We start from the raw sequence: 15,374 nt of genomic DNA, 5'->3' as shown, positions 1-15,374 counted from the left end.
GCCACCTTTTTGTTCCTTTCCTAACTAAATATCACAGAACTGTTGATACTGGAAGTGACAGCGCACAGGCCAATTGTAGTAGGGGAAGTTGGCTTCTTTGCTGTTAATTTCATCTTCTTTTTTTTTTTTTATCACTTTTTAAAAAGATTGTACCTGAGGTGGAAAGCAATAGCTTCTCCGCAGCTGTACCACAGCATGGGCTTTGGAGCAGAAAACAAAGAGTCAAAATCTCTATGGGGATCTTTAAATAAAAATGCATGAAATTACAATTTATCCAGATTCTAGGGAAATTATCTAATCACAAAAAATTATAACTCTCACCTACAATAACTAGGGATCTTCAATGAACCTGAAACAAAATATCTTTGGCTCTTATGAGGTGGCATTTATTTTAGTCCCGAATGTGAGCAAAGGTGGGCTTTCCAGGTGGCACTAGTGGTAAAGAGCCCACTTGCCAGTGCAGGAGATGTAGGAGACAGGGATTCGGTCCCTGGGTTGGGAAGATCCCCTGGAGGAGGGCATGGCCACACGCTCCGATAGTCTTGCCTGGAGAATCCCCATGGATGGGAGCTTGACAGTCTACAGTCCATAGGGTCGCAGAGTCGGACACGACTGAAGTGGCTTAGCACGCATGCACAGCATGCTTGTGAGCAAAGATGCTGCAGAAATGCTGCAGGCTGTGGCTTTGGTTGGTATAGTTATCTGATGGCCACCTTGCTTGTGCAGTTTAGCAAATACTCTCAGATCGGGCATGTATTGTGCTTGATGGCTGGGGTTCAACTAGTTGCTCCTGCTCTTGAAGTTGCAGTCAAGTGGCCTGTAATGTGACCTCAGGTAGAAAAAAGTTTATGCATCCAACTGATATTTTCCCCCTCCATTTTCCCCCTCAGCTTTTCCCCAGATCTGGCTCTGGACTCACCAGGCACTGACCACTTTGTCATCATTGCTCAACTGAAGGAGGAAGTGGCCACTCTGAAGAAGATGCTGCATCAAAAGGATCAAATGATTTTAGAGAAAGAGAAGAAGGTACTGCTTAGTTAGCGCTTCTCAGGTCAGAATGAGGCAAGCGGGTAAGATATGTGGTATAGGGAACGATGCTCGCTGTTTAATGGATATTTGTTGGATACATACCACTGAAGCTCTGAGAGAGATATCCAGTGGCAAGGTTGGGATGTCCTAGGGAGGAGCTTGCTGTCTTCGAGGATCGTGACATGGCATAACTGTTGTCAATCCCCTTCCGTCAAGTGGTTTAGAGGGTTGATTTTTCTTTCTTTCATTTGGAAGAAGCTTGCACTTCTAAGGGAAGACTGAAGTTCACTAAGCTTACAGAGATGATGTGTAAAACCACAGTGTCCACCTCTTATTTCATAGTGGGGCATATAGCAGAGTGCTACTCTTCTCAGCGTAAGCTGTTCAGGGAGCTTGTAATCAGAGGGTGCTGAGTGAGCATGGAGTTGGGACAAGAGGAAGTAGTTACATAGTTGGAATTTTTAATGCTCTCAGGCTAAGGGAACCTGATGCCTCCATCTCTATTATTGGGTTGGCTGTGTCTAGGGGACAGTAGTACTCAAATCTGCCTCGTCCCCGGACAATATTGTGGTAGGCCTTCCTGTAGTCACTACATCACTTTGTTTCCATTGGTGACAACTCCCTTCCTGAGTGACCTATTCTCTAAGCTCGTTATTATCTTCAGTGAAGTCTTATTCTGGTCTAAGAATCATATTCCCCTCTTTAGGGGAATTTTTTTATGTCCTTTTTCTGATTCATTCTATTATTTCTTACTTTCAGATTCTTAGAGAATGTCTCGTTTTTACCTTATTATTCTAATAACTAATAATAATAGTTAACTTTTATTGGATGCTTTGGCCTGCTATGCACAAAACTGGGGTTCGGTTCCTATGTCGGGAAGATCCCTTGGAGAAGGGAATGGTAACCTACTTCAGTATTCTTGCCTGGAGAATCCCATGGACAGAAGAGCACAGGGGGTTGTAAAGACTCGGACACGACTGAGCGACTAACACACCTCTATCTGCTTATCCCTATTCTAAGTGCTTTATATGTACTAACTCATTTATCCCCATATCACTTTGAGGTAGGAATTGTTATCATCATTCATAGATAACAGTGCCTTCAATATATTTCCCCTTAGGGTTCCTTCCTCTAGCTCTGTTTTCTCCCCGAGGCTGTATGTTGTTTTCCACTGTGTTCGGAATGCTATGATGAGTGCTAACAAAGACATTTATGTTAAAACATTTTTTTAACTTATTTTTGGTTGCACTGGGTCTTTGGTGTGGTGCGTGGGCTTTTTGTCATTCTGGTGGCTTCTCTTGTTGCAGAGTGCATCTGTAGGTACTGGGCTTCAGTAGTTGTGGCGCACGAGCTCAGTAGTTACTGCCCATGGGCTCAGAAGCTATGGTGGTAGGGCTTAGTTGCTCGACAACATGTGTAATCTTCCTGGATCAGGGATTGAACCGGTGTCCCCTGTGTTGGCAGGCAGATTCCCATCTACTGGGCCACCAAGGAAGTCCTGCAATGTTAAAATCTTGATGTGCATTCTTTGTATCTGATTCCTACCTCATCTTATAGATGAGGAAATGGACCGAAAGGGATTAAACAACCCATCCAAATCACACAGCTGGTAAAAGGCAGAACAAAGGAATGAACCTAAATCTTTCTGACCCTCCCGTTCTTTCTACTGAGCTGCATTTCTGCTCTGCCAGTAAGGTGGAAGTTCGTGGGAAGAGACCAGTATTCTTTTCAGTTTACTACATGACTGTCAGATGAAAGCAGACCCAAGAATATTTTCTTTATGAACTAGATCAGAATGGCACATTAAAGAAAGGATTTTTGCAAAATAGAGACAAAATGAATACTCGTCTCTAGTGCTTTGCAGTCACAAGATCTTAATTCCCTTACCTACAGCAGTGAAAGCACCGAGTTCTAACCACTGGATCTCCAGGGAATTCCTGCAAAGTTAGGGTTTTAAAAGGAGCAAAAACAAATAGTAGATTGTTTCCCATAACTTTCAGGATCAAGATCACATTCCTTGGCTAGAACACAGGCTCTTCCGCATCATGCCTTCCTATCTGTGGCCTCATCTCCCGACACACTCATCAGTCATCTGAATAAGTTCTCCATTATCTTGCACTCTGCTTGTGCCCATACTGTTCCCTTTGCTTGGATGCCCTTTTCCGTACCTCATGTGCTAGTTGCTACTTGTATCTCAAAACTTAGCTCACACCTCATTTCTCTGATTTAATACCTCTTGTCTGTGCTCCTTAAATAGCATAGTCAATAGAAGAAGGCCTGGAGTTTGAATTCTGACTCTGCTACTTGCTAACCACTTTGCTTAATCCTTTCTAAGCCTTGATGTTCCCATCTATAAAATGGGAAGAATAATGCTACTATCCCACAGGTTATCATAGGATTGGATAAAATAATATAATCAAACAGTTTGCCTGGAACAGGGAAAAAATTCAGTAAATGACAGCAGCTGTTATTTTCATGGCTTCTCTCAAACTATCAGTCATATTTGTTATAATCATTGATTTACTTGGAGTTGAGAATTTGAAAGATTATTGCCTATACCGAGTACATGAAATATCTAAAACCTTCTAGCAAATGGTCAGTAGCAGACATGCTAATGCAGAATTTTATATAATTTTCAGGAAATCAATAGAAAAAAATAGGATACAAAGCCACAGTTCCCTGGCTTTGATTTAGGTATGGCTCTTTAGGAGAGCCCTGGGTTTCATTAATTTAGGGGACTATTTAGCTCTCTGGTACCAAAACATTTTTCATTGCACAGAAATTTCTTCTGGTCACTCTGCCTTTTTTTCCCCCTCAGATCACAGAGTTGAAGGCTGATTTTCAATACCAAGAATCTCAGATGAGAGCCAAAATGAACCAGATGGAGAAAACCCACAAAGAAGTCACAGAACAATTGCAGGTAACTCTGTTTATTTAATATGGTAACTCTGGTGTATTTCAGTTCAGTTCAGTCGCTCAGTCGTGTCCGACTCTTTGCGACCCCATGAATCGCAGCACACCAGGCCTCCCTGTTCATCACCAATTCCCGGGGTTCACTCAGACTCACGTCCATCGAGTTGGTGATGCCATCCAGCCATCTCATCCTCTGTCATCCCCTTCTCCTCCTGCCCCCAATCCCTCCCAGCATCAGAGTCTTTTCCAGTGAGTCAACTCTTCACATAAGGTGGCTAAAGTACTGGAGCTTCAGCTTTAGCATCATTCCTTCCAAAGAAATCCCAGGGTTGATCTCCTTCAGAATGGACTGGTTGGATCTCCTTGCAGTCCAAGGGACTCTCAAGAGTCTTCTCCAACACCACAGTTCAAAAGCATCAATTCTTTGGCGCTCAGCCTTCTTCACAGTCCAACTCTCACATCCATACATGACTACTGGAAAAACCATAGCCTTAACTAGACGGACCTTTGTTGGCAAAGTAATGTCTCTGCTTTTGAATATACTATCTAGGTTGGTCATAACTTTCCTTCCAAGGAGTAAGTGTCTTTTAATTTCATGGCTGCAGTCACCATCTGCAGTGATTCTGGAGCCCCCAAAAATAAAGTCTGACACTGTTTCCACTGTTTGCCCATCTTGATATTTTAAGTGATCTTCTCTTAGATTTCTTTTTTTCTCAGAAATTTGATATGTCAGTTAACATTAAATCACCTTATAGATGACTCTTATTATTTTCTCTTGGATGTGTTCTAATCTTTTTACGTCAACAAACAGTGGAATTAATAAAAGTGTTCTTTGATTTTTGGATAAACTAGATGTGATTCCAGATGTCTAAATTGTAAATTCTGTTTATCTAGCCCACTAAGGCACTCCATGGTTTGTTTGTGTTGCATAGAGTATCCGTTTATAATAATGGATCCCAGGAGGTGCAAGTACTCTGATTAACTTCCAGCAAATACTTTCTTCCCTCTCAACCAAACCCTAGAGCTTTTCTATTGTTTTCTGCCTCTAGAATTTGTTCACCTCTTCCTGACCTCTACATTGTTTCCCTTAGCATCTGCATGAAAAACATCCTATCCTGCTAAAACTTCCTTTGCCCACTGATTTTTTTTTTTTTTTAAGGCCAAAAACCGGGAGCTCCTGAAGCAGGCAGCTGCCTTGTCCAAGAGCAAGAAGTCAGAGAAGTCAGGAGCTATAACCTCTCCATGAGAGACCACAAGAACGCTCCCGGCAACAGCAAATGGATTCCTCGGTTAGGGTGGCAACCTGGCTGTTCTCTGGGAATTGCAAGCTTCCTTAAGAAATCTCTATATTATTACAGTTATCTTTCTTTGTGTGACTGCGTTGGGCTGAATGGAAACACCTGGTTTGTGCTGTGTTATGACTGCATGCTTGAATGTTTGGGGTTTCAAGCTCCCCTCTCTTTCTCTTACTCTCTCACTCCCACTCCCCTCTCTCCACTCTACCCCCAGCTCTTCTCTCAGTACTATTGTCTCTCTTTTGCTACTTTTTTTTTTTTCCTTTTTGTGGTAGTCACTGCTCAGTGTTATGTGCAGAATGATTTTTTTTTTGGTCCATCACTGCATCCTGCCATACCCATGAGCAAGCAATTTGGCATTAATTACATATCACTGCCACCCTCTGAACTTTGAAAACTGCCACCTTAAGACTTGGTACAATGGAAGAGACTTTTTCTCTCCAATAAACCTTTTGCTTCAGGGTATACCCTTGGGTTTTTTTCCAGGTATATTATGTATGAACTTTGTACTATGTATAGCCAGAGTTTTATTTATTTTTTAAAAAAAGAAACTTTTTCTTGATAAAGGAATAATGGTAGCCTAGCTTGTTCTTCTTGTAAAAGTGATGCTTCTTTTTTTAAAAAAAGTACTACTCTCTAGCTTTTAGTGAAAGAGTCAGATCTTTTCTTTCTTGTTACCTTGGAGTCTTAAAAACTGATTGCTAAGGTGAAACAATTCAATATATAAGTATGGAGTTAAGTGCCTTTTGGAGGGTTTCTTGGAAGAGCATGTAAGAAGATGCTTGAGGGAGGTAGCAAAGATTTGGAGAGTCTGTCTTTCTAAGTAAGGGCAGAAAGAAAGGTTGTCCAGGTTGTACTGGACACTTCCCTCTCCCTCTCCTTCCTTGATTGTTTTATGTGACTGATTTTAACTTCTCACACTGCCACCTCTTTTTAAACAAAAAAACACTCATATCAGCTGTCATACTGGGCCATTGTCGGATAGCTTTTTTTTAAATAATTCAAAATGGGATAAGATTTGGACTACAGAGCATTTTGGAAGTTAGTATGAGCTGCTCAAGTATGGACTCTGAGTGTAACTGGGAGAATGGTATCCCTGTATGTACTGTCTCCCCACTCTTCCTCACCCACTGCCGCCTGTACACTCCCTGCTTTTAATGGAAATGTGTTGAAATCAGGTGCTTCTCAAAAGCAGCTTGGCCCCAACCTGAGTTGTGTCCTGTTTTCCCTTCTTGACCCAGCAGGCACATGGATTTACTTTTCATGTGAGAGGATAGATTTGCATTTCTAGCCATACTCTCAGGTCCTCTGTGATGTTTGTGAAAGTTAGAGATGTGTGGTGTGCCATGAAACAGTAAAACCAGCTACTTTGGAATCCTTTAACGCAGGGGTCGATACTGGAGTTAGAGGTTATCATAAGGGCAGATGACATTTGTACCTCAGGCTACCAGAAGTGTAGCAGTAAGTTTAACTTACTAGGCATTTCCCAGGAGCAAAGGCTTCTAATTGGTGAACATTCTCACGAGTGGAGCCATGCACTTAATTGGACAGAGACGTGGAAATGAGTGGCTTCCTTCAGATAAGAGGAACAATGGGTCATGTTGCTTATCACTCTGGTAGGGGATGTAATTTTCTCTTCTAAGCAAGGGAAATGGCAGTGCTAAATAGTTTTGTAACTTTTTGAATGAGAAAATTTTAGGTAAAGACAAACTGTCAGATAATATTTTTCAGATGCATTTACATTGACTATGGGGAAAAGATTGTGAAAAAAGTTGCAGTCATGGATTTTTTTTTTTAATTTTAAAGACTTGAGAAATTCTGTTACCTGAAGTGACAATGTAAAAACATATTTAGTTTTATACTAAATCTTTTTTTAAGGTCTTGGCATTTAATATAAAGCAAATCCATACATTTTCTAACTTTCCACGAGTTCCAAAAAGAGAAGGAAGAAACCTCAGTCTTGAAATTTTGGTTTTTAAAAATCATGATACTGTTTTACCATAAAATTGAGTAGCTAACTTTTGGTAACACCTTTTGTTTATTTGTATGTTTGTAATAATGGACATTTTAAAAAACAGGAATGTTTTGGTTTGTACAGACTTTGAAAAATGTGTGTTAATAAAAATTCATATGGACTCAAGTATAACTATTGCTTTCCTTGTTTTTTCATTTATTTCTTGTTGGTTCACCAATAGACATATTCCATAATCCCCTTCAACCTAGAAAAGAGTCAGTTTGTCTTGCTTGTAGACTTTAAACAATTAAAAGCCTAGCGGTGCTAATAGGGAGTTTTATGTCCATCAGAGAGCAAACTGATTTCTTTCTTCTGTGATTATATTTATTCAGTTCAGTTGCTTGCTTGTAAGTTCTGGTGGGCACTGAATATACAGCAGGGAAGACAATTGACAAACTTACTCTCCTCATGAGACCCCCATTTAATAGAATATTGGACAATGCCATTGTTCCTTGATTTTATATTTACCATTATTATTCACAATTAATATGGGATGGATTTCATACGGTATGAATGAAAGGTTTTTGATATGCCATCTCAAGGACAGGAATGTGTTGGTTTGAAACCCTGGCGCTAGTAGGTTTCTAAATCAGTAAGAAGTGCCTTTCGGACGTCATTGTCACATCCTGGTCATTCTCTTCTGTAGGCTCAGTGACAGTGTATTTCCTCTAAATAAAAGATAGTTTAATAGGTGCTATGGTCTGAATGTTTATTCCTGCTCTCCCTCCTTGCCAGGGGCTTCCCCGGTGGCTCAGATGGTAAAGAATCTGCTTGCAATGCAGGAGACCCGGGTTTGATCCCTGGGTGGGTAAGATCCTCTGGGGAAGGGAATGGCTACCCACTCCAGTATTCTTGCCTGGAGAATTCCATGGACAGATGAGCCTGGCAGGCTACAGCCCATGGTGTCGCAGAGACTCAGGACTGAGTGACTAACCCATGCACCCTGCCAGATTCATATGTTGAGATCTTAATGCCTAGAGATGGTAGTATTAGAAGGTGGGGCCTTTGAGAGATTCTGTTTAATAAGCCACCCAATCTGTGATATTTTGTTATAGAAGTCCAAACAGACTAAGACAGTAGACTATGTTTATGACCATCTTTATTGTGTGAATTCTCTTAATTTGCCCATTTGTTGTCTAGATGCTAACTTGTGTCTGACTCTTTGCTACACCAAGGGCTGCAGCACACTAGGCTTCCCTGTCCTTCAGTATCTCCTGGAGTTTGCTCAAACTCATGTTCACTGAATTAATTGGTGATGTCAACCAACCGTCTCATCCTGTGTCACCCCCTTCTCTTGCCCTCAGTCTTTCCTAGCATCAGGGTTTTTCCAGTGAGTCGGCTCTTCATGTCAAGTGGCCAAAGTATTGGAGCCTCAGCTTCAGCATCGGTCCTTCCAATGAATATTCAGGGTTGATTTCCTTTAGGATGGACTGGTTGGATCTCCTTGCTGTCCAAGGGACTCAAGAGTTTTCTCCAGCACCGTGGTTCGAAAGCATCAATTCTTTGGCACTCAGCCTTCTTCATAGTCCAACTCGCATCCATACATGACTACTAGAAAAACCATAGCTTTGACTATATGTGCCTTTGTCGGCAAAGTGGTGTCTCTGCTTTTTAATTTACTCATTCACTCAGCCTTAAAAGCCGCTAGAGGGAAAGAGTATAATATAAAGAGAGAGAGACATCATCTAGTTCTTCAGGAAAGTGAAAGTGAAGTGAAAGTGAAGCTCTTCAACAAAAGACCTTAAAGTAACTTAGCAGACTTTTGGTCCCATCCTTTGCAGTTTAAGACCATATGTTACCTGCAGTATAACTGTCCTCAGCTAATGGTCATCTAGATTCTTGGAGGAGGGGCCGTTTTGGGGAAAGCCCAAACTGTCAGGAGCTGAAGAGTGCTGCGGTTATTATTCCTACACAACAAATTACCCCAAAATTTAGTGGGTCTCTTTTTTCTGACCAGGGATTGAACCTGGGTCGTGGTAATGAGAGCAGTGAGTCCTAACCACTGGACCACCAGAGAACTTCCCAAAATTTAGTTTTATAAAACACCCATTTTAATATGCCCCCAGACCCGGTTGATCAAGAATTTGGACAGGGCACTGTGGGGATGACTTGTCTTTGTTGCTTAAGTTCTGGGTCCTCAGCTGGGCAGATTGAAGAGCTGAAGGACACTTACTGGAGCTGGAAAATCATCTCTCTGAAGGCTCTGTTTGTGTATCTAGTGCCTGGACTGAGATGGTAAAGTCTAGTAATGCTGACTGAAGCACCTATGGAATGGGCCCCTCCATATAGAGCTTGGCCTTCCCCAGCCTTTAGGTAATCAGATTTCTTCCATGGTGGCTCAGGACTCCATCGCACAAGTGATCCAATGAACAAATCTGAAGCTGTATTTCATCTTCTGACCTGTCCTCTGAGGTCACAGTACCTCACTTCTGCAGCATTTTATTAGTCAAAGCAGAAGTCCACCCAGACTCAAGGGGAAGGGACATAGATCCCTTCTCTTGATGAGAAGGTGACAAAGTAGAAGAGCATGTGGGATGGAAACCACCATGGTGGCAATTTTTTAAAATAGAAACTGCCGCGTAGGGAATGGGTTTTAGAACCAAACCAAATTCAAGAGAGCAAGGCAGAAGCTGCAATGTCTCATGGCCTATGTTTGACTGTCACACCTCAATGTTTCCACAGCCTGCTGGTTACAGAGAACAAATCACTGACCCTTCAGTGTGGAATGAGACTACCCAGGTGCGTTCACATCAGCAGGCAGACCACCGGGCTCCACCTGGGAGGCTGGCTGCTACGTTGGCCTTTGATCTATAAGACGGAGTAACAGCTATGTGAATCTCTGGGTTTTGAAGGCAGGAATGAAAGTTACCTTTTGGGGGGAAGGAGTTCATATTTCTTACTTATGACTGGAACCAATAACCACTTAGCCTGCTAGTGCTTGTCAGACTGGCATTGAAGCAGATTATCGACTCTACTTGAAAAGTGAGATTGTGTCAGGCTGTGGTTAGCTCTGAAGTTGGACTGCCTGTGTTTGAATTCTATCTCTACTTACCTTAGGGTTGCTGTGAGTATTAAATAATGTATACGGAAGTCTCCTTCTACACAATGTATGTATGATCCTACATACGTTAAATAATGTATGTAGAACCATAAAGAAAGCTGAGTGTCGAAGAATTGATACTTTTGAACTGTGGTGTTGGAAAAGACTCTTCAGAGTCCCTTGCATTGAAGGAGATCCAACCAGTTAATCCCAAAAGAAATCAGTCCTGAATATTCATTGGAAGGACTGATGCTGAAGCTGAAACTCCAGTACTTTGGCCACCTGATGCAAAGAACTGACTCATTGGAAAAGACCCTGATGCTGGGGAAGATTAAAGGCAGGAGGAGAAGTGGACACCAGAGGATGAGATGGTTGTATGGCATCATCAACTCGATGGACATGAGTTTGAGCAAGCTCTGGGAGTTGGAGATGAACAGGGAAGCCTGGTGGGCTGCAGTCCATGGGGTCGCAAAGAGTCAGACATGACTGAGCAACTGAACTGAACTGAGAAGTCTCTAGAACAGTGCTTGACACATAGTATGCCCTAGATTTGGGAAGTTATTATTATGCAAGACTCCCACAGAATCTATATTTTCTGTTTCTTGAGAGGGAAAACAACAGTGACAAAATAGAATGAACATGTATGTTCACTTGTTTTTTGTTTCCAAAGTTACTTGGTTCCAAGATCACTTTTAGGTCACCAGAACGTTCACCAAAACCACAATTAATATGTCCTTTTTTTTTTTCAGTTCCATATTACCCACTTCATATGTGCAACTTCATTTCACTGATCTTTAGAGTGCCATTTTTAACTTTAATAAGATATAATTTACATATAGCAAAATTTATCCTTCTTAGTGTATAGATCAAAGGATTTTGATGGATGTACAAAGCTGTGAGGGCTTCCCAGGTGACTCAGTGGGTAAAGAATCCACCTGCAATGCAGGAGATCCGGGTTCAATCTCTGGGACGATCCCCTGGAGGAGGACCTGGAAATCCATTCCAGTATTCTTGCCTGGAGAATGCCATGGACAGGGGAGCCTGGTGGCTTACAGTCCATAGGGTCATGAAGACTTGAACATGACTGAAACAACTTAGGACATACATGCCTGAAGTTGCATGATCAAATTGCTAACATTTGTTGGATCATGTAGAAAGCAAGGGAGTTTCCAAAAAACATCTGGTTTATTGACTGTGTTAAAGCCTTTGACTGTTTGGATCATAACAAATGGAAAATTATTAGAGATGGGAGTAACAGATCACCTTCCCTGTCTCTTAAGAAGCCTGTAGCCAGATCAAGAAGCAACAGTTAGAACAGGACATGGAACAACTGACTGGTTCAAATTGGGAAAGGAGAACGACAAGGCTGTATACTGTCATCCTGCTTATTTAACTTATATGCAAAGTACATCATGCAAAATGCCTCACTAGAAGAATCACAAACTGGAATCAAGATTGCTGGGAGAAATATCATCAACCTCAGAAACGCAGATGATACCACTTTAATGGCAGAAAGTAAAGAGGAACTAAAGAGCCTCTTGATGAGGGTAAAAGAGGAGAGTGAAAAAGCTGGCTTGAAACTCAACAAAAAACTAAGATCATGGCATCTAGTCCCATCACTTCAAGGCAAATAGAAAGGGAAAAAATGGAAGCAAGGATGGATGTTATTTTCTTGGGCTCAAAAATCACTGCAGATGGTGACTGCAGCCACAAAATTAAGAGACACTTGCTCCTTGGGAGGAAAGCTATGACAAACCTAGACAGCATATTAGAAAGCAGAGACATTACTTTGCTGACAAATGCTCATACAGTCAGAGTTATGGTTTTTCCAGTAGTCATGTATGGATGTGAGAGCTGGACCGTAAAGAAGGCTGTTGTTGTTCAGTCGCTAACTTGTATGCGACTCTTTGCGACCCCATGAATTGGAGCACACCAGGTTTCCCTGACCTTCACTATTCGTTATGGTCCAATAAAAGAAGGCTGAGCACCAAAGAATAGGTGCTTTTGAACTGTGGTGCTGGAGAAGACTCTTGACAGTCCCTTGGATTGCAAGGAGATCAAATCAGTCGATCCTTAAGGAAATCAACCCTGAATATTCACTGGAAGGACTGATGCTGAAGCTGAAACTCCAATACTTTGACCATCTAATGCAGAGAGGCAATTCGTTGGAAAAGACCATGATGCTGGGAAAGACTCAAGGCAAAACAAGTAGGGGACAGCAGAGGATGATAATACAGAATGTACTCATTTTTGTCTGCTTCTTTGGCCAGACATTATGTTTGGACAAAATCACCCATGTTGTTCACATAGTAATAAGCCATTAATTTTCATGCTCTGTGATACTACAGTTTATCCATCTGATTGCTGATGGACATTTAGGTTGTCTCCAGTTTGGAACCTGTAGAAATAAATGCTGCTCTGCAACAGAAAATAATAGAATTCTACATCATTAACACTACATTAACATTTTTAAATTGAAAAACCTGTAATTACTTTTAAAAATCCAGATGCATATCAGAATTATCTTGCGATTATTTGAAAAATACAAATGCCCAGGTATTGCTTTTTTTCTCCAAAGCTTCAGAAGTGTTTCTGGTGAGCAACCACGTTTAAAAACAACTGGACTGTATAATGATTTTTTGCTTTTATCCCGTTGTTTCACTTTTCCTATTTCATATTCAGTGCTCTCACTTCATTTAGTTTATGTTTTCCAATTTCTCCACCTCTTTTTTGGTTTAGTTCAGTTCAGTTCAGTCGCTCAGTCATGTCCAACTCTTTGTGACCCCATGAATTGCAGCACACCAGGCCTCCCTGTCCATCACCAACTCCCGGAGTTTACTCAAACTCATGTTCATCGAGTTGATGATGCCATTCAGCAATCTTACCCTCTTACCTTCTTACAATCTTATCTTCTCCTCCTGCCCCAATCCCTCCCAGCATCAGGGTCTTTTCCAATGGGTCAACTCTTCGCATGAGGTGGCCAAAGTATTGAAGTTTCAGCTTTAGTATCAGTCCTTCCAGTGAATCAGTTCAGTCAGTTCAGTCGCTCAGTTATGTCCAACTCTTTGCAACCCCATGAATCGCAGCACGCCAGGCCTCCCTGTCCATCACCATCTCCCGGAGTTCACTCAGACTCACGGCCATCGAGTCCGTGATACCATCCAGCCATCTCATCCTCTGTCGTCCCCTTCTCCTCCTGCCCCCAATCCTTCCCAGCATCAGAGTCTTTTCCAATGAGTCAACTCTTTGCATCAGGTGGCCAAAGTACTGGAGCTTCAGCTTGAGCATCATTCCTTCCAAAGAAATCCCAGGGTTGATCTCTTTCGGAATGGACTGGTTGGATCTCCTTGCAGTCCAAGGGACTCTCAAGAGTCTTCTCCAACACCACAGTTCAAAAGCATCAATTCTTTGGTGCTCAGCTTTCTTCACAGTCCAACTCTCACATCCATACATGACCACAGGATAAACCATAGCCTTGACTAGACAGACCTTAGTCGGCAAAGTAATGTCTCTGCTTTTGAATATGCTATCTCGGTTGGTCATAACTTTCCTTCCAAGGAGTAAGCGTCTTTTAATTTCATGGCTGCAGTCACCATCCGCAGTGATTTTGGAGCCCCCCAAAATAAAGTCTGACCCCGTTTCTACTGTTTCCCCATCTATTTCCCATGAAGTGATGGGACTGGATGCCATGATCTTTGTTTTCTGAATATTGAGCTTTAAGCCAACTTTTTCACTCTCCTCTTTCACTTTCATCAAGAGGCTTTTTAGTTTCTCTTCACTTTCTGCCATAAGGGTGGTGTCATCTGCATATCTGAGGTGATTGATATTTCTCCCGGCAATCTTGATTCCAGCTTGTGCTTCTTCCAGCCCAGCATTTCTCATGATGTACTCTGCATAGAAGTTAAATAAGCAGGGTGACAATATACAGCCTTGATGTACTCCTTTTCCTATTTGGAACCAGTCTGTTGTTCCATGTCCAGTTCTAACTGTTGCTTCCTGACCTGCATACAGATTTCTCAAGAAGCAGGTCAGGTGGTCTGGTATTCCCATCTCTTTCAGAATTTTCCATAGTTTATTGTGAAGCATCTTTTCCATGTCCAGTTCTAACTGTTGCTTCCTGTCCCTCTTTTTTGGTTACCGTTGTTCTTTATCAAGATTTTATTAAGCATAGTAGAAAAACTTTTTTATGCATATATATAATATACATATAACTAGTATGTATAATATGTATACATATATAATCATGTATAATATATATATTTTAGAAAACTTGTGAATTTTTGCCATTTGATTCTACTTGTTTGACTTACTATGATACAAATACTACATTTCTAATTTATATTCACTCAAAACTTTGATATAGTTTCATGTATTTTGGCATCTAGTATTACTGCTAAAAGTCTAGAATATTTATTATATTAGTGATTTAAAAAAAGAAAATTTGAATGAGGCTTGAAACTTGAAACTTCTAATCCAGTTCTGAGAATATAAAGAAATACTATGTTGTTTAAAAAAATAGGAAATTAACATGTGATGCAATGGCACCCCACTACAGTACTCTTGCCTGGCAAATCCCATGGGCGGAGGAGCCTGGTAGGCTGCAGTCCATGGGGTTGCTAGGAGTCAGACACAACTGAGCGACTTCACTTTCACTTTCATGCATTGGAGAGGGAAATGGCAACCCACTCCAATGTTCTTTCCTGGAGAATCCCAGGGATGGGGGAGCCTGGTGGGCTGCTGTTTCTGGGGTTGCACAGAGTCGGACACGACTGAAGCAACTTAGCAGCAGCAGCACAGTATTATTTGCAGGTCAGGAAGCAACAGTTAGAACTGGACATGGAACAACAGACTGGTTCCAAATAGGAAAAGGAGTACGTCAAGGCTGTATATTGTCACCCTGCTTATTTAACTTATATGCAGAGTACATCATGAGAAGCGCTGGGCTGGAAGAAGCACAAGCTGGAATCAAGATTGCCGGGAGAAATATCAATCACCTCAGATATGCAGATGACACCACCCATATGGCAGAAAGTGAAGAGAAACTAAAAAGCCTCTTGATGAAAGTGAAAGAGGAGAGTGAAAA

General features: G+C 41.5%; 1 protein-coding gene across 2 annotated transcripts in view; it reads left to right on the top strand.

Annotated features, from left to right (window-relative positions):
- Positions 1-7,383, top strand: part of FAM76A (family with sequence similarity 76 member A) — a 34,936-nt gene extending 27,553 nt beyond the window's left edge. For both annotated transcript variants that reach the window (XM_069578883.1, XM_069578884.1), the window contains 3 exons: positions 891-1,026; positions 3,848-3,949; positions 5,102-7,383. In XM_069578883.1, the coding sequence (XP_069434984.1) occupies positions 891-1,026; positions 3,848-3,949; positions 5,102-5,188 (325 nt within the window). In that variant the 3' untranslated portion in view covers positions 5,189-7,383. The remainder of the gene's footprint in view (positions 1-890; positions 1,027-3,847; positions 3,950-5,101) is intronic.
- Positions 7,384-15,374: the final 7,991 nt, after the last annotated feature.

Source organism: Ovis canadensis, chromosome 2 (assembly GCF_042477335.2).
Source record: "Ovis canadensis isolate MfBH-ARS-UI-01 breed Bighorn chromosome 2, ARS-UI_OviCan_v2, whole genome shotgun sequence".
NCBI lineage: Eukaryota > Metazoa > Chordata > Mammalia > Artiodactyla > Bovidae > Ovis > Ovis canadensis.
This window is presented reverse-complemented; position numbering and strand designations above follow the sequence as displayed.